Source organism: Piliocolobus tephrosceles, unplaced genomic scaffold (assembly GCF_002776525.5).
Source record: "Piliocolobus tephrosceles isolate RC106 unplaced genomic scaffold, ASM277652v3 unscaffolded_41, whole genome shotgun sequence".
NCBI lineage: Eukaryota > Metazoa > Chordata > Mammalia > Primates > Cercopithecidae > Piliocolobus > Piliocolobus tephrosceles.
In genome coordinates this window covers 1,819,681-1,839,728 of record NW_022325420.1, presented here as the reverse complement: position 1 = coordinate 1,839,728, position 20,048 = coordinate 1,819,681, and the positions used below count along the sequence as shown (strand labels likewise).

General features: G+C 40.7%; 3 protein-coding genes across 19 annotated transcripts in view; all 3 read left to right on the top strand.

Annotated features, from left to right (window-relative positions):
* The window catches only part of LOC113224832 (calcium-dependent secretion activator 2), a 567,701-nt gene that overhangs the window by 175,698 nt on the left and 371,955 nt on the right, over positions 1 to 20,048 (top strand). The gene's annotated exons all lie outside the window — the stretch shown is intronic.
* On the top strand, positions 3,018 to 4,307 carry LOC111550170 (RING finger protein 148). Its single transcript, XM_023223440.1, has one exon. It carries the CDS (start codon positions 3,229 to 3,231, stop codon positions 4,138 to 4,140), a length of 912 nt encoding a protein of 303 aa, XP_023079208.1. The 5' UTR covers positions 3,018 to 3,228; the 3' UTR covers positions 4,141 to 4,307.
* LOC111550169 (E3 ubiquitin-protein ligase RNF133) lies at positions 6,732 to 8,157 on the top strand. The gene has a single exon (XM_023223439.2). It carries the CDS (start codon positions 6,962 to 6,964, stop codon positions 8,090 to 8,092), a length of 1,131 nt encoding a protein of 376 aa, XP_023079207.1. The 5' UTR covers positions 6,732 to 6,961; the 3' UTR covers positions 8,093 to 8,157.

Sequence of the window (20,048 nt, the reverse complement as noted above, 5' to 3'; positions counted from 1 at the left end):
CTAGAACTAGATGTACCATATGACCCAGCCATCCCACTACTGGGTATATACCCAAAGGATTATAAATTATGCTACTACAAAGACACATGCACACGTATGTTTATTGCGGCACTATTCACAATAGCAAAGACTTGGAATCAACCCAAATGTCCATCAGTGACAGACTGGATTAAGAAAATGTGGCACATATACACCATGGAATACTATGCAGCCATAAAAAAGGATGAGTTTGCGTCCTTTGTAGGGACATGGATGCAGCTGGAAACCATCATTCTTAGCAAACTATCACAAGAAGAAAAAACCAAACACCGCATGTTCTCACTCATAAGTGGGAACTGAACAATGAGCTCACTTGGACTCGGGAAGGGGAACATCACACAATGGGGCCTATCATGGGGAGAGGGGAGGGGGGAGGGATTGCATTGGGGAGTTATACAATCCCCATATAAATGGGGATTGATATAAATGATGAATTGATGGGTGCTGATGAGTTGATGGGTGCAGCACACCAACATGGCACAGATATACATATGTAACAAACCTGCACGTTATGCATATGTACCCTAGAACTTAAAGTATAATAAAAAAAAAAAAAAGATTTCGAGATGGAAACAAGAACTTAATGAAGAGAAGAATAAATAAAATGTGTTATATTCATACAATAAAATACTATTCAACAATAAAAAAAAAAGAATGTCCATGTATTGAATAAATGATCTAAAAGGAACAGATTACAGTTCCCTTAATCCTCTCTCTCTCTCCCCCTCCCTCCCCCTCTCCCCCCCTCCCCAATTTACATGCTCTAAGGAAGACTCTTAGAGCTCATTCTGATAAAATATATGCAATTTGTCATGATTCTTAATGGACTAACAGGTAACTTGTGCAGATCTCTGCTGTTTCTATTCCAGGGAAAACTGGAGAAATTAAGTTGCATTGAGGGCATCATCCTTGATGGAGGCATTGTCAATTATAAAAGCTTATTCTGTGTCGAGAATTTATATCTGACCACCCATCAGGGATGGGAGAGTTTGGGGATGCTTCTCCTTTCAGGCTGTTTCATTAGATCAGGGTTTCTTAACTTTACTATTGACATTTTGGACCACATAATTTCTTATTGTGTGGAGCTATTGTGTGCATTTTCAGATGTTTTAGTGGCAATGCTGGTGTATACTCACTAGATGCTAGTAACACTCTCTAATTGTCACAATCAAAAAATGTCTCCAGAAACAGCCAGATGTCCCCTGGGAGGCAAAATTGCCCCCAACTTGAAAACCACTTTTTAAGAGATAGATGATTGTTTCTTATAGGTCTATTTTGTTCTAAGACAAGGGCAGAAGAGAGGGCAGTTCTATCATTGCCTTAAGCATTTTATATCATAATGAGAAAAATAGAATGAATTAGCTAAGTTCCTCAAATTGGTCCTTTCAACCACACAGAGAACCTTTTGATGTGAGATATGTTTTGAAGCAAAATATAGTTACAGGTTAAATTCTTCACCCACAAAAAATCTGGAAAATAAAAAGTCAGAATTACATTATTTTGTAATCCTACTTCCAAAGGTTAAATAATCACAGATTTAACAAATTACCTATAATATGATGATGTTAAACTGTCATCTTAATGAGGCTTCAATTTGTCACTGTTAATAAAATCAGCCAGGAATTCACTCAATTTGAACATGAAAAAAAGTCTGCCTATAAGGACTCTTCAGATGTGAACTGAATCATGCTTTAATAGAATTGTATGAATGGGACAAGTAGACTGTTTCCTAGTTTTTTATTTTTTTAAAGCAAATATTAAATACAGTAGGCCAGGGAATACAATAAATGCTTTTGTCCAAATGAGAAAACTCTATCATGTCTATGATTAAATTTTCATGTCCATTTTGCACACTAGGAAATAGGGTCTTTTCTTTTTCTATCCCTAGGACTTTGTGGCATGCTGAGCACATAGAAGATATCCTATACATGGCAGAAAATAAATATTTGAGTGGGTGTTGCCAATTTATTGGCTTCTTGAAACAGACTTTGGATAAAGATTTAAGATAAAAGTAAACAATAATGCATCTTTAAAGCAGTAAAGATTCTGTAGTTTGCTAAATAATGTAGTGATTTGTTATCATTGTGGCCATCCTTTCCTCTTCCCACTACTATCCTTCCAGTTACTAAATCTGTTATTCAGCCTTTGTCTATGTTTCTACATCTATGCTACTACTTCGAGTCCAAGCCACTGTCTTCTTTTGCCTAAGCTCATTCTCATGTTATTCTCCCTCTCCAATACATTTTCCCCATAAAGCAACCAAAGTGAACGTTCTGAAACACATTTGTCACCTCCCTGGCTTAGAACCCTACAGTGTGTTTCTCTTGTCCTTGAGACATCATCCAAAATCCTTAGTCTCTACAAGAGTAGGGCTATTTCTATTTTCTTCTCCAATATATGCCCACTCTGAGTATTTGCCTACCACATAGTAGGTTCTTACCAGAAGATGGGACTGTATTAGGCCAACAATATGAGTTTACACTGTTTTCTTTGTGTTGGATCTTTAGGTGTGGGATAGGCATTTAATGTGGGAAGTTGGTGGGAATGGTTTGCTCCTACTTCCCACAGAATGCCATACTGGGTAGTGTTGAACCATCCCACATAATGCCATATTGGGTAGTGTTGAACCATGCATGAAAACTGGCAAGTGGCCCGGGTACATGCACTAATACATGAATTATTTTTATCTTTGCCATTGCCTTACATCTAGAAAAAAAAATCTTACATGGCTGGGTAGATTTTCATTCTATCCAGAACTAAGAAAGAAACTCAGGGCTTTAAAAAATTGTTACCAATTTATTTATTGCTTTACAGCTTGTTCAAATTGTTACAGATCTTGATTCATTGCTTAGCTTTTTGGCCAATAGGATTTCAGGATGCAATGCACTAATATAAACTCTTGGATTGGTTTAACTACCTCTGATGTCACAATTTCCCCATTAGAATGTCATAGTTTTCTTGAAATCACATGATACCAATCACAACTCTTGTTATTTTGTTTCATTATGAGAAAGATAATCTACCAAATATAAAAATGCTGGAAGGAGCAAGATATCTTTGATCCAGGGAGACCTTTTCCATTTATGTGCTTTAGTAATCTACTACCAACAAGCTATCTTCTTTATGTCCTTTTACAACTGATGTTGTTTTGTTTTCTCAAGTTTGCCTCTTAAATAGACAAATGGAGGCATGAGCTTCCTTAGAATTACTCCTTCGACTCATAGTTCTCTTTCATCTGGACTTTTGAGGCTTAGTATCTTTCTATTACTCAGCCTTCCTGACTCAAATGGAAAAGCCATTTGGACAGCTCACCTGAATATAACATTTCAGGTTGGAAATAAGATAATATCAGACTTAGGAGAGAGTGGAGTGTTCGGGAATCATTCTCCTGTGGAAAGGGTGTCTGGTGTGGTAGCACTTCCTGAAGGATGGAATCAGAACGCTTGTAATCCTTTGACCAATTTCAGCAGGCCTGAACAGGCAGACTCTTGGCTGGCCCTCATCGAACGTGGAGGCTGTACTTTTACACATAAAATCAACGTGGCAGCAGAGAAGGGAGCAAATGGGGTGATCATCTACAACTATCAAGGTACGGGCAATAAAGTATTTCCCATGTCTCACCAGGGGACGGAAAATATAGTTGCGGTGATGATAGGCAACCTGAAAGGCATGGAACTTTTGCACTTGATTCAGAAAGGAGTCTGTGTGACAGTCATCATTGAAGTGGGGAGAATGCACATGCCATGGGTGAGCCATTACATCATGTCTCTATTTACCTTCCTGGCTGCCACAGTTGCCTACCTTCACTTACATTGTGTCTGGAGACCTAGAGTGCCCAATTCTTCCACGAGGAGGCGAAGTCGTATAAAGGCAGATGTGAAGAAAGCTATTGACCAGCTTCAACTGCGAATTCTCAAAGAAGGGGATGAGGAATTAGACCCAAATGAAGACAACTGTGTTGTTTGCTTTGACACATACAAACCCCAAGATGTAGTACGCATTTTAACTTGCAAACATTTTTTCCATAAGGCATGCATTGACCCCTGGCTTTTAGCCCATAGGACATGTCCCATGTGCAAGTGTGACATTCTGAAAACGTAAGAAATCTGGAGAATTTTCTGAAGATGTAACCAGATCTTTCCAAATACAAAGATTAGATAAATTCTCTTATCGTACTTTATGTAGAGAGAAAATTTCAGCTTCTCTACCCAGGTATGAACAAGGGTGAAATTTGTGTTTTAAAAATAAAACTCCATATCATGCCCAGCGATTTGAACTTCTTGTCTTTCTAATCAGTTTTAATTGTTATACCTTTTTGCCCTTATCCAAATAAGAACATTAGTATATGTTAAAAACAATTTTTTTTCTTTAAGTTACTAGGATTGTGACATTGCCCTAGAGAATTAGCCATGCTATTTTAAAGTTTCCTTTTTTTTTTTTTTTTTTTTTTTTGTTGAGGTGGAGTCTCGCTCTGTCGCCCGGGCTGTAGTACTGTGGCCGGATCTCAGCTCACTGCAAGCTCCGTCTCCCGGGTTCACGCCATTCTCCTGCCTCATCCTCCCGAGTAGCTGGGACTACAGGCGCCCGCCACCTCGCCCGACTAGTTTTTTGTATTTTTTTAGTAGAGACGGGGTTTCACCGTGTGTTAGCCAGGATGGTCTCGATCTCCTGACCTCGTGATCCGCCTGTCTCGGCCTCCCAAAGTGCTGGGATTACAGGCTTGAGCCACCGCGCCCGGCCAAAGTTTCCTTTTTTAATACTAATTCTTGTACTTTGTTTCCACATTTTGACTAATTTTGGTATCTAATAATTTATATCTCTGATTCTCCATGGTTAATTAATTTTATTAATGCCCAGGAAATCTAGTTTCCAAAGCTACTCACTGGATTGGTAATGTGTTCTAAATAATTATTTTAGATGATAGCACTTTGGTTATGTAAGGAGAAGTGTTCTAAAGTATTATAGGCCTCATTTAGGATAACATTACAAACATTCACCTTTGTTTGCCAGAGCTCTTTAAATCCTAGCATAATGATTCAGCTATGGTAGCAGATTTCTTTTCTAGAAGTGTCCTTAGTAAATGCTTCTCTTTTCCTCTCCAAATGGTAGTGAATGTTTCTCTGGGGCATTTTGATAACATAGAGCAGAGCTAAAATTTTGTTCAATTGCCTTTCCATGTTATATTCTTTGCCTTATTTTGCATCTTCCTTTTTTTCTAGTAGGTAAATAAACACGTATACAACAATGAGAGACAGAAAGATTTAGATATTGTCGTATTGATGAAAATTTCTGTTTCTGGATGATATGCTAAACCTTTGATGCCTAACTCAATGTCACTTTGTGAATATACACGCCATGTAATACCTTTTAAAAAGTGCAGGGATGTATGAAAATAAAATCAGATTAATGGCCTTTGGGAGAGAAAATCAACCTTTGTGGGTATGTTTTATATCATCAGTATTCTTTTTATACTAGGTTTTGTTGTTCCTTCCTCTTCCTTGTCTCAAATTACCATTTTGTAGATTCACATTTCAAAAGAAGTAACAGCTGCTTTAGTCCTGGTGAGATCCAACCAAAAGTGACTTCTAGCACTCTACACATGTAGACCAGAGACTTTTATGTTCAAGGTCAGAATCTTTGGCCTCGGTTACCTAGCTGGTGGGAAAAAAAACCCACTGAGATTCACCCCCAATAACATGTACCAGTAGCAGCGTGGCTGCTTGTGAGCTCACTATGCTTGTGAGTCCACATGACATCCTTTAGCTTTGAGGTCATATTGTGCCACTGACATGATTGTGGCCAAAACGTAGGTAGAGTGGACAGAGCCTGTGGAATCTTCAGTAAGGATATTTGTTGAGTTCTGCAAAAATGATTGATAAAAGCGTCTACTTATTGCTGCTAATGGTTAACTTTAAATATGCACCTTTGAGGTTTTTCTTAATAGCTGTTTTTTAAAAAATGAATTGTGCCAAACCAGTATGACTTCATTTAATCTTTCCCTTGACACCCTTTCTCCTCCTCTTTCAAAATATTATTTGATTAATAACAGATGTCAAGGCCTGCAGAGAAATTAGCTTCCCCAGATGTCAGTCCTTTCTTTACTCCTGTCAGACTTACACTACATTTGTACAGTCAATGTAAGACAGAGAAAGTGAGGCAGGAGTAAACTGAGCAGGATCTCTTACTCTAAAACAGCAAAACCATAAAACAAAAGCCACAAACGTCTCAGAAAGCTTAAATAAATGCAATATAAGCGTTTATGTGATGAATCAAAAATTAGCAGTGTGACTTTTACTTTTTGATATAAAAATAATGTCACCGATATCACCACTTTTACCTCACATCTGGTCACAGAACTAATTTTCAATTATCCTTTTTTTTTTTTTTTTTTTTTAGCTTGCTATTTTGTTGGAAATATCTCCTTCCTTTGCTGGGAAAAAAATTATATAGCATTCTTACATGTGCTTTCAGGCTTTAAAGAGCACACATTGTATGAATTTTAGACTTAATTTTTAGTTTAATGTGCTACCTACTACGATTATATGTAGCTCGGTGATTATATCCATCTTATAACAACGTAGAAATCACCCATAACAGCATTTAAGCCAATAAATTCACAGTATGCTCTAAACTCTTATCTAATTGGCTGCTGGATCTTGCATGTCATAATCACATCAAACAACAGTAAGCAGTATCTAGAGTTAACAGGAGGGGATTTATTTTTCAATCTAAAGTTTTTCTCCCCTCTAATAAGACCTCTGAAACTCATAAGCCATCTTTAAGAATTTCTTACAAAAACATGCTGGAAGACAGTGGATCTTGTTTGTATCCTGAAGATTTTTTTCTCTTTGTTATTTTAAATTAATTGTCAACAGATGTGGAAGTGTTGCGTTGGTTCTTAAGTCATTCAGAGAAGGGAAAGATGCATCTACTCAAGGTTGGCACTTGGAGAAACAACACTGCCTTTTCCTGGCTTATCGTGTTCAGTGTTCTTTGGCTTATTAGTCAGAACTGTTGCAGAGCAAGTGTTGTTTGGACGGCTTATATGAACATATCATTTCATGTTGGGAATCATGTGTTGTCAGAGTTGGGAGAGACTGGAGTCTTTGGAAGAAGCTCCACTTTGAAGAGGGTGGCAGGAGTCATAGTGCCACCAGAGGGAAAAATCCAAAATGCATGTAATCCCAATACCATTTTCAGCCGATCAAAGTACTCAGAGACCTGGCTTGCACTTATTGAACGGGGAGGTTGTACTTTCACACAGAAAATTAAAGTGGCAGCTGAGAAGGGAGCCAGTGGAGTGATCATCTATAACTTTCCAGGAACTGGCAACCAGGTGTTCCCCATGTTTCATCAGGCATTTGAAGATGTCGTTGTGGTTATGATTGGTAACTTAAAAGGCACGGAAATTTTCCATTTAATTAAGAAGGGAGTTCTCATTACAGCCATGGTTGAGGTGGGGAGAAAGCACATCATCTGGATGAATCACTATTTGGTCTCTTTTGTGATTGTCACAACTGCTACCTTAGCATATTTCATCTTTTATCACATTCATAGACTTTGTTTAGTGAGGATTCAGAACCGGAGATGGCAGCGATTAACAACAGATCTTCAGAATGCATTTGGACAACTCCAACTTCGAGTGGTAAAAGAGGGGGATGAGGAAATAAATCCAAATGGAGATAGCTGCGTAATTTGCTTTGAACACTATAAGCCTAATGACATAGTTCGTATTCTGACTTGTAAACATTTTTTCCACAAGAATTGCATTGACCCCTGGATTTTATCCCATGGGACATGCCCCATTTGCAAATGTGATATTCTTAAAGTTTTGGGGATTCAAGTGGATGTTGAAAATAGAACAGGACCTTTGCAAGTTCTGATGTCAAGTGAACTGCCTGAAACCTTATCACCTAGTGAAGAGGAGACAAATAACGAAATTTCTCCTGCAGGAACCTCAGTTAAAGTAATCCATGTGGAGGAGAACCCTACTTCTCAGAATAATGACAGCCAGCCTCATTCAGTAGTGGAAGATGTTTATCCTTCACCCTGATGGCCTGACTTTTGAGGAAGTGTATTAAACCTGTATGTGAAATCAGATCCTGATACTGACAAGCAGTTTGTCTGTCTGAAGTGTGGTTTTTGTGTCATTTTTTGTTACTTCAGTAATTTTCTACATTCTTTGTTAAACCTCAAAGACAGAAAAAAAGTCCTAGCAGGATTTTTTTGTTTAATTTTGGACCTTTGCTAAGTGTAATTTTTTGTCAGTGTATGTTACTCCTGTGAGTGTACATATGTATATTTGTATGTCACATCCATGTTAAAGCTAAGGACAAACTTATTTTCTTAAATATTTTCTGTACATATATTGGGCTCTATTTTGGTAAAACTATTACTGATATATTCGTTCTAATACAAAAACTATCAATTAAGTTTGAAAACAAATTATCTTTTATGTGCTAGGAAGAGTAAAAATTATCTTTTGATAACATATTTATAGTATGTCTTAGTGAGGTCATTGTGCTGTTTGTTTTTTTTTTTTTGCATTCTTGGCATGAACATTTTACAAAATTTTATTACTCTTATTCTTGATAAAAAGTTCTGTTCAAGCAATTAGTACTTTTTGTGATATACATCTGTGTAGTGAAATTTTAAAATACTATCACTCTTTAAGTGAATAGCAAATATTTTAGTGTCCAGCGTTACTTATAATAATTGTTACATGGTCATAAAACATAGAATGACTTTGATACTTAGTCATGGCATATTTACTTCCCATGTGTTTCTCCCCACTCCTCAATTTGATTTCTTAAATAAAATGTTTAACCTATGCCAGACTATTCTTGAGAGAAGTGATACAGTATAGAAATTATTATGATGTGATCATGTTTCTTTTGTTCACTATATTCTCAGGGTCCAGCAGAGTGCCTGGCACTCAAGTATTTTTGAAGGAATGAGTGAATAAGTGAATAAATAATGATAAATATCTTTGCTATAATGCAACTATTATGTGTTAATTTGAAAAACTTGACTGTTTTTCTCAATTATACAAAATAACAGAAAATTCTGAAATTTTTCACTCTAAATTACTTTGAAAAAATATTAAATTATAATTTTAGCCCAGAATTCATGATTATAGTTTAGCATGCATAATTTTAATGAGCAGCTTTGAACTCTGTAAGGCTAACACTGGGATATGAATTATTGGGCAACCTTGGAGGGTGACCTAGTGAAGAGGAATGTTATGAGTTGCTCAGTGTTAACAATACTGGAATTTAGACACAGGTAGAAGGGTAGTAGTAGTTGGCTATAACTGCCACCCCGTGGAAGACTAAAAAGGAGGAGAGGCACTAATCTAAGACCAGGAAGAATCGGGGCAAAAACTGGGCAAATGACCAGTTGTGAGCCATGCCTTGCTTGGTACACAAAAGCTTTTTTACATGCAACTTTAGAGACTTTTGTGTTAATCACAAGAGCTGTTCTTTGAAAGAATTGCATAGCACCAGGGCTACTGGAGGATTTAGCAGGAACACTAAGTGTTATTTCAAGCTTACCCTGGAAGAGTAAAGTCATTTCCTGAGGGATGAGGGACCACACAGAAGAGAGAGGACATTGAGGACCCCATGACAGCTGCCTCTAAAAGGATCAGCTCCTAATCAGGATAAATTGTCATTCTTTGGCCACTATTAGTGTTTCTGCCACTAGAGGATAGCAGCGGATGGGGTGGAGTGGCTAAAGTGATTTATACCATTTGTCCAAGAAAATCACTAGAGCTATGACAACGAATGCATCTGTAGTGTTGGCAGTCCCTGAACCTAGAGTTCCAGGGTCACTGCAGCTCTGTACTCTTGTGTGGGGTACTTGTTCCATGACATCTGGCAGTTCAAGAATTTGTTTGCTCTTCACACTAACAGTGCCATTGTGTTCTTCATTCTCCCTCCACATCGTTGTTGGTTTTTCCTTTTCTTTTTTCTCCTCCTTTTCCTTTGTTCATCATTGTCAATCTAAGACCTGAGTTACTCCCATGTATAAGAAATTGGCATGTGCATACTTCTCTAATATAACCTTTGTTAATGTGGACATTTAACATTTAACACAGTGTGCTTGTTTGAGAATTTTCTATGGATGTTCTTTAAAGGGTGGTTAGAATCTATATTTGGAGTGGGAGGGAAAGGGTCAAGTCAGTGAAAATAGAAACTGATGAGTGGCTACTATGTGCCAGGTAGAGGACTAAGTGCTTTACATAGCTGTTTCTTTTATGTCAGAATAAAACAGTTTTAATCTTAGTGTTTAGAATGTTGTAAACAGATCAATAAACCACTTTCACTCTGGGTTTACTAAATAGAACTTGGAAATAGCACTGCTATATCAAATGTTATTCATTATAATAGATTTTCACTTATTCTGTGGGCTATATACCATTTTCTCTTGTACCTAGTGATGCACACTCGAAAAAGAATAATTAACCTAGCATTAACCCTAACGATTAACACCCTCCTAACCCTGCTACTGATAACTCTCATGTTCTGACTACCCCAACTCAACTCCTACACAGAAAAAGCCAACCCCTACGAATGCGGCTTCGATCCACTAAACCCCGCTCACATTCCTTTCTCTATAAAATTTTTCCTAGTTGCCATTACTTTCCTGTTATTTGACTTAGAAACATCTCTTGTCATAATGACATGGGATTAATAATATGAACTCCAGAAGGGAGTTTATGTTCCTTGTAAGAATCAAGCTTGCTTTTTTTATTCACTCCTTAGATAAATTACATTTAGTATTCTACTACAGTGAAAAATATCCACTTCAACTCTTATCAGATGGTGCTATAGGTGAAATGACTTACTCCATCTATACAGTATCTCTTGTTATAGGACACACTACATTGATAATATCCCTATCTCTTGCTATGGAATTATTATAATGCAATTGTCCTGCAGAGAATGTTAGTCAGCTATTTATTTGCACTAGCGTGAGCCTTTCAAAGGATTTAGTGAGCCAGGGATCTGGCTTTTCTGATGGGATTTACACTCCTTTACCACATTTAATGGGTTTTGAAGCAGCACACAGGTATCAACTGGGGGAAAGATCAGCATTTGGGAAGGCACTGAAGCGAGTAGAGAAATCTTCACATGCTGGTACTGTGAAGAAGTCCTTCTCATGCCAGTTCTGTCCTCCCACTCCATCATTTACTATAAGCACCTGTTTTTGTATTTTAAAAACACATTTTATTTTTTGGCTTTGTACTTAACTGTATTTTTAAATATTTAGTTCTTAATGCTGAAAAATAAAGGTTATAAATTAATATATTTACCAGCACAGAAATATCTTTAAATACATACTTCATTTTATAAGTGAGGGGAAGGGAGTGTACTTTAGAAAAAGCGATGATCTCTTTCCTACCAGTAAGTATTATTCTATCACAATTTGTTACCTCCCCTTTTCATAGCCACATCATAGCTACTAACCCCTGTCTTCACAATTATGGCAGCATCTTTATCAGATCTCCAAGTTACTGTGTCCCTTGATGATTTTTAGATGCTGCCATGCATACTTTTCATCACTGTTGATGAACAGAGTGACTCTGATTTCAAAACTCCTCTACACATGTCCAGTTCAGCAACACACTGTTGTTGCCACACATCATGTTCTCTCATCTTTGAAAACTTAACAACTTACAGCATCTTATTCAGAATTCCCTCTGCATTTGCTTGACTGCTCATCTCCGCTACTTCTTCAGGCTTGTTCTTGGTTCTCATTCCAAACAGTTTCCCTTAACTGTTGTCCCTCTCTTCCCAGTCCATCTCTTCCAACTTCAGCCTAGAACCAATTGTAAGTCATTTAAGTTTTACCAAGTGCCACCAAATTCCTTGCCTCCTACACTTTCCTACAATATCATTTGCCTTCCCTGAATCATTCCTACATCTGCTTTTAATACTTCTAAACAGCCAACTGTTACTCAAGTTGTAATATTTATTATTATCTGATGTCAACCAGATCTTTGCTTCTGTTTAAAAATCCTTTAGTAATCTCTTAACTCTTTTATTTTTTTGAGATAGTACTCTCGCTCTGTCACCCAGGCTGGAGTGCAGTGGCGCAATCTTGGCTCACTGCAAACTCGACCTCCTAAGTTCAAGTAATCTTCTCCTTCCTCAGCCTCCTAAGTACTGATTACAGGTGCACACCACCACTCCCAGCTAATTTTTTTTTTTTTTGTATTTTTAGTAGAATTGGGGTTTTGCCATTGTTGCCCAGGCTTGTCTTAAACTCCTGAGCTCAGGCAGTCTGCCCATCTCAGCCTCCCAAAGTGCTAGGATTACAGGCATGAGCCACTGCGCCCAGCCTCTTACTCCCTTTTATAGTCCCCATAGAGTAGTACTTCAAAGCCTTGGCTGCACATCAGAATCACCTGGAGAGCTTTTCAAAGTCTCAATGTTCAGGATGCATTCATGACATATGGGCTGGGACCTAGGCATTGGTAGTTTTTGAAGTTGCCCAGGGGATTCCAACGTGCACACAAGACTGAGAACCACTGCCAGAGGACTGTTCCAAAGAGCCTTTAATCAGGTCGCAAATTTTACCCTCTGTTCAGTTTGACTTATTTTCACTTTACTGAAAGTGTCTTGGTAGAAAAAAATATCAAGGTAGAAAGTGTTAAATGTCTATTCCTCATGGAGAGGAATTGATAAAGGCCTGTGGCGATATGAAGGGAAGAATTTCAACTGGAGTAATCATTAGGGAACGCTTCAAGAAGGAAATGATGTTTGAAATGGAAATCTACTTGGTGGGAAGAAGGACATTCTAGTGGAGAGAACAGTGTTAACAGTTTTTTATAAAGGAGCTTTGAGTGTCACTTGGAATTTTGGTTAAGAAACTTGAAGACACAGTGTAAGGAACATGGCTGTGCTTTGGTCAAGGATAGGCTGAGGTAAACATCCAGAGTGACTAAGCAAGTTTAGAGTGCAGGCGTTTAATTCCAGCTGTTTTCACAGCCATGTGGCCATAACATGGGAAGGTTTATCATTTGGCTCTAAGCCACTGTTGTCTGTAAAAGGTATAATTGCCCTGATGACACTGTATAGGCACACTTCTGCCCAGAGAGAGAAAGAGTTAAGCTGCTGACCCTGAAGGCAGTGGAGAGCTGGCCATGCAGCTGTGCATGGGAGCAGCCAGCACAAGCAACTGAGACAGAGACAACAGTGAGAGCTGTTGATAGGAAAGCTGCTGAATAAAACTACATTTCACCTGCTTACGGCCCCGAGCGTTCTTTCAGCTATATTCCCATCCACCCACACCCCTCGGACCTCAGCAGGGGCTGGACCCTGGGCATGACATTTGGTGTACTCATGAACCTGACAAGTGGCATAGTTGGCCGGATGAGGTGAGTGGATCTTCATTTCTGAGGGTTCTCGGGTCGGCTATGTGGCCGCATCATGGGCTGTGGTACCCAGTGGCAGTGGTGCTGCCTGGATGGGCCCCAGTGGAAATGTGGGAGGCTGTAGGCAGGTCTCCCACAAGTGTGGAGAAGGTACTGAAGCACCTGGAAGTGCACAACACTGAGGAAAAGCATTCCTTTGCTGACAAAGTCATGTGGGCATTTGTAACTGTGCTGTAGGGATTGCATGCCCAGTCCCTGCGGGATGCAGCACAGGGAGAAAGAACCTCTGTTGCAGGTTCGCCCAGTGATCCACCAGAAAATACAGCATGAGCAGCTGTTGGGCCCCAAGGGTGAACCTAGGGACCCTCCCCCCACCACCGTGGTGGAACACATTTCACATGGTGCCTGCAACCCCGCTATGTTGCGGGAGTCAAGCAAGTAATGTCGGCAGTCACGTACAGACTTAGTGCAAGTCATTCAGGAGAAAGAGGTTGCTGTGCAACCTGATCCTGCCCGAGTGTTCCAGTTCACAGATTGCCTGCTACAGTCAGGTGGAAGTGCTAAGCCTTTTCTGTTTGATAAGAGACTGGCCGAGATGCCTGGCTTGGGTGGCACCATACAACCAGCCATATGCGGACTTGGCAATCCACTAGTCCTTGAACCCGGATAAGTTTCCGGCAGAGTTGCATTTATTAATGGTTATGAAGACCAGTCAGTGAAAGTGGAACTTGTGTCTGCACCTTGGCATTGGCCACCTGACTCTCTGCTTATGCACTGTGTACATCTCTCCCATGCCTGGGGACATTCTGGGGGTGGATGTTTTGCACGGCTTGGCAGCTGTGCCGTCTGTCACAGACTTGCTGGACTGCTTGACAATAGAATTGGGATGGTGTCACTGTGTGGTGGACCTGACCAATGCATTCCTCTTAATCAAGATTGCTCCAGAGAGCCAGGAATAGTCTGCCTTCATGGGAGGGTGACAATGGACTTTCACAGTGTCGCTGCAGGATTATGCATAGCCCCATCATATGTCATGATCTTGTTGATGATGTTACCCGAACCTCTGATTCTCTTGCAGATTTAGAAGTGGCAATGCCAACCTTGCCTGGGGCTGAATGGTGAGGCCTACACAATCAAGCAGGCTCTTCAATAGGCACAAGCCTTATGGGTAGTTGTCTAGGGGTGCCCATTTAAAGTGAATGTGCATGTGACCACAAATATTGTTGGTTAGGGCCTATAGCAGTGCATGGAGACCTTGGAAGTGCCAACAGGCTTTTAGTCCTAGCTGTGGAAAGAAGCTAAGCTCCAGTGTTCATTCATACAGAAGCAGTTAGTACCAGCGGATGGGTACGTTCATGGGTAATGGTCCCCTGGATGGGAAATCAGTCAGTAACTACATATGCTGCCCCTTAGGCTCATAAGAGTGTGGCAGAACGGGTTATAGTCGTCATACGGACGACTTACGTGATAGCGGGATGGATGCATTCATGGGTAATGACTCCTTGGAGAGGGATGGTGCAGACATCCACTTAGTGAAGTGAAGCACCTGCTTAGAGCAGCGGAGTATGCTAAGTACAAGTCCCTTAGCAGCAGAGTTACAAGAAGTCTTGGGACCTGTAGTCCTAATGCAAGATAAGGCCGTGGGGCCTGAGGCACACCTAGACTCTGAACCTTCACTGTAAGGAAGGGTATCCCCCCCATTCCTAATGGGGCATGGTACACAAATAGGTCTAGTCGAGGTGCTACTGCTGCCTGGATTGTTGTCACAGTCCAGCCATTCTACTGACACTATATAGTTTGATACCAAGTGTGGGCAAAGTAGCTAATGAGCTAAACTCAGCAATGTGGATGGTGATCACCAAGAAGGTGACACCTAGAGTAATCAGCTGTAGCTGGGTAGTTTATCGAGGCTTAACCTTTTGGTTAATTATGTGAAAGTTACAGAATTAGCTAGTCACCAACCCATGTAAGACCAGGCCATGTGGCTGGATCTATGAGAGGAAGGATGATCTCCAATCAGTTACGGGGTGAAAGGTAATCGTTATTACCTGCCCTAATACCCCCAAAAGTAGGGAGACAAAACCTGCTGTCAGCCATGGACCTTCCAAGCCCACCATTGCAGATGGTTGGTGATTGTGACCCCTATGGGGAAGGGTCTGCAGTATAACTTACATGTTACTCCTTGGGTATTTAATGTGTGACCTCCACAATTAGCCATTTGTAGGGGAAGGAAACGGCCAGGGAGGGAACCCTCCAGGGAACATAGGTACTGTCTATGTGGCCTATCATAAACTTCCCTGTAACTTTGGCATGGGTGCAAGACCCAAGGGAACCATAGAAAGCTGATGAGGTGTAACATCATCACCCAGGGCAGAAGCCCTTGGCAGCTGCATTGTTACCCAGAGATGAGACTTGTATTTTGCCTGAGGGACGTGATTTATCCTGGTTAGTATCCGTGCTTGCTTTGTCGTTTCAGCTGTAAGTTGGCATGCTCCAATAGCATTGTGGACTGGGCCCACACCTTACATAGGTGACCAATGTCTCCAACTGTTGGATCTGTACTGTCTTTCCAGCAGCAGCTGCAGATGGCTTGCCTTGGCACATGCATGCAGCTTCTGTGAAGAACTGCACATGGCTGGAAACTTGGGGCCTCATGGACAGTGGGTGGGACGCAACACATCAAGCTTTGAATAGGAGGCGTTGCAAAACCCATGGCAAGCCTGCCCCCTGGCTGACTCTAGCATCTATGATGGATGGAGCTGGCTAATGGGAGAACACGTGGTGTCCGCATTGCGGATACCACGATGTATAGAGCAGCACTGGGGTAAAGTCACCGTGGGATGGTTGCCTGCGGAAGTTTGTGCAAACATAACATGGTCACTACACCAAAGGTTTGGTGGAATAAGCGGCCTTACCAAGGCTGGGCCCCAATGGATTTTGTGCCCCCTGGGAGTTGATGGATCTGTGAGGGCACAGGATGGCCATATCTGCCAGCCAATTGGACTGTACCTGAGGGTGGCCCTATGTGCCTGCCACTGTGCTTCCCACATTGCCTGGTCACCTACATGACTAGAAGGCACTGTGTTTCCAGTTTTTGTGAGTGCAGTGGGCCCCCTGGTGGTTCTATCCCTCAGCAATAACTTCCCGGAGCAGGTGTCATTACTGTAGAAATGCAAGTTACAGCCCTTGCAGAGCACATAGCTCGGGCCCTGAATTACATCTGAGTTGCCCTCCTTTTGTTAACTGATAAGGTTAATCAGATCACGAAGGTGGTGCTACAAAACCAGAGGGCCTTAGACATAGCCACAGCTGCTCAAGGTGGCACTTGTGCCCTTGTAGGGACACAATGTTGAAAATTCGTCCCTAACAACCACCAGAACATAGTGACAGCTTTATAAGGGGTGTCCCAGGAGGTTGAGGTGATTGAGCGCCTTGCTGATGACCCCTGGCAGAGATGGTGGGCATCTCTGGGCTCTGGCCTACATTGGGCTCTAATAATCATGGGTAGCATAGCAGGAATATTATTAGTAAGTTGTTGCTGCTTGTATTGTTGCTGTGGCCTATGGGTCCAAGGTGCGGCCCTGTGTGCACCAGTCCTCACCAAAAGGACTCCCTCAGCCTAGGGGGTGGAATGTAAGCCTTAGTGTGCCAAGCTGCCAAGCCTGTCTATCAAACCTATGTACCCAAAACTTATGTATAAAGCCTCTGTGTATATATCGAGCCTAGGTACCAAAGCTTATGTGTATAATCTGTGTATCCAAGGCCTATGTCTCCCTCGGCCTAGGGGATAGAGTGTAAGGAACATGACTGTGCTTTTGTCAAGGATAGGCTGAGTGACTCAGCGAGTTTAGAGCACAGGTGTATAATTCCACCTGTTATCACAATCATGTAGCCATAAAATGGGAAGGCTCATCATTTGGCTCTAAACCACTATTGTTTATAAAAGGTATCATTGCCCTTCCGATACTATATTGGCACTCTCGTGCCCAGAGAGAAAAAGTTAAGCTGCTGACCCTGAAGGCAAGGGAGAGCCAGCAGCACAGCTGTGTGTGGGAGCTGCCAGCTCAAACAGCTGAGACAGAGCGGACACTCTAAGAGAGCTGCTGCTGAGAGAGCTTCTGAATAAAGCCATATTTCACCTACCAATGTCTCCCTGAGTTTTCTTTCAGCTATTTGCCACTCATCCACCCACTCCCTCCAGACCTCAGCGTGGGTTGGAACCTGACCTTGAACCTAACATATGGAACTTAGAAGGCTGTTGCAATGATCCAGGAATGATAAGGTGAAAATATGAATAAAGGCAGTGGCAAGTGAATTGGGTGGGTTGCCTACAAGATAATGTGTTATTTGATTTCACTTGCTGGTGTGAATTTTCTACTTCATTTTTCCATGACCAAGGTAACACTGATTTTAAAACCTCTCTGCATCCATAACCTTTATCTTCAGTTCATCTCCAATTTACCAGCACACCACAGATACAGAACAGGTGGGTATTGGTCGGGGAGTAGAGGAAGAGTGAAGAGTTAAGGATGACTCCTGCTTTCTGGCTTGGACCACTATGTTATAATAATACCATTCAGTGAGACGGAAAATAACAATGAGGTGAAGCAAGTTTGGAGTAGAAGAGTACAAATTTTGAATATGTCATAGAAGTTCTGGGTGATGTTCATGGCATAGCTGGAAATATAGGTCTATACTTAGACTAATTAAATGAGATAAATGTAAAAAGTTAGCAAAAGGCTTGATACATGTAAGTACTAACTTGTGATTTATTAATAAACTAATTTAACCACCAATGACATTTATATTAGTGGTGATTTTACTATTATGTAAATTTCAGTGTTACTATTTTGGGCCCCCTGAATTTGTAGTATCCCTATGTACTATAAGACATTTTTGTCTTCCAAGAATGCTTAGCAGGCTGAGTAAAGCTGGCAAGTGTGATAGGAATAGAGGGAGGGGTGGTAATAATCACGGCTGTAATACACAGGTGTTGCTACATTCCCTTAAAGGGTAGAATCTCATTTAATCCTTAACAGTAATGCAATGAGATAGGCATTATTGGTATCCTCATTCTTGAGATAAAGAAATGGAGACCCAGAGAGGCTAAGTAACTTGCCCAAAGTTAAATAGCTGGTATGTGACACAGAATCTGTGTTTGAACTCGTTCTGGTTCCACAGCTCATGGTCTTAACCACTACCCTGCAGTTAGCTTGAAACACTAATTTTTAAGTAAAGGACAAAGCTTTAGGTTGAGTCCAGCTTTAAGGGCTTAAAGAAATGAACAGTGGAAGAAAAAACCCAGCTAAAGGCATTGAGAGTGCTAACTGGAGGGTGGCTGAATGGTACCTTATGTGATCTCAACATAATTAGGAAAGAAAAAAGAGTTATGTGAAGGTGAAGGTGTGGCCAGGGTATATCTGACTTGAGTAAAAAGAAATATTGAGCTGTAGGAATGGATCCTTCCATTTAGGAAGTACTGATGCTGGAGCTGGCAGCTCTCTTGTATAAAAAGTATTTATTTTGAAGGGTTTTGATGTAGGCTGCCTTTCTGATGAAGTTCAAAAGGGGTAAAAAAAAAGTTGTGTAATTATCCTAATAATTGATATCAATCCTTTTTAAAAGTTTAAGCTTAAAAAGCATAGTCAGGCCAGGTGTGGTGGCTCACCCCTGTAATCCCAGCACTTTGGGAAGCTGAGGCGGGCAGATGACCCGAGGCCAGGAGTTTGAGATCAGCCTGGCCGACATGGTAAAACCCCATCTCTACTAAAAATACAAAAGTTAGCTGGGTGTGGTGACACATTCCTGTAATCCCAGGTACTCAGGAGGCTGAGGCATGAGAAATGCTTGAACCTGGGAGCCGGAGGTTGCAGTGAGCCGAGATTGTGCCACTGCACTCCAGCCTGGCAGAACAAGACTCTGTCAGGGTGCGGAGCAGTGCAGAACACAGTTACTTTCCACAGAGAACATGTGCCTTTTACATCAGACCACCTGCATTCATTTTCTGTTCCCAGGGAAAAGCATCTTAGAGCAACATCAGCATCACCTGGGAACTTGTTAGAAATGCAAATTCTTAGGCTGACTGCAGAGTTTACAGTCAGAAACTTGAGGAGGGGGCAGCAATCTGGTTCACCAAGTCCTCCAGCTGATTCTAATGTATACTCAAGTTTAAGAACCTCATTTAGATCAGATAGTTCATTTTCAGCAATGATGCATCATGCTTGTAATAAAAATAGTATAATTAAAAGTCTCAGTAGTTGCTATTACTACATTAATACAAGATACATTTAGGCATATTTCACATGTACAATAGGTTTCTGACTTCTGCATGACTGTGCATAGAAATCCTTTCCTCTCCCACTATTGGTTTCTCTATGTACTACCACTATCACAACTGTCAAGGGAGTTGTGAGAAAACTAATAGATTTTAGATAATTTGCAATTTATAAATGGATAGAAAAAACTGAAAAGTATGAACAATTTTAGGCAGTCCACATTGGAAGAGAATAGTTAATTCTATTATATTCACTAAAGGTCTGATATCAATATACTAAAAATTCAGAAGGGAGTCATGTCAATTTCTAGGTTCAGGCCCATAAAACCAGCTTCACAAATACTGGTGGGAACT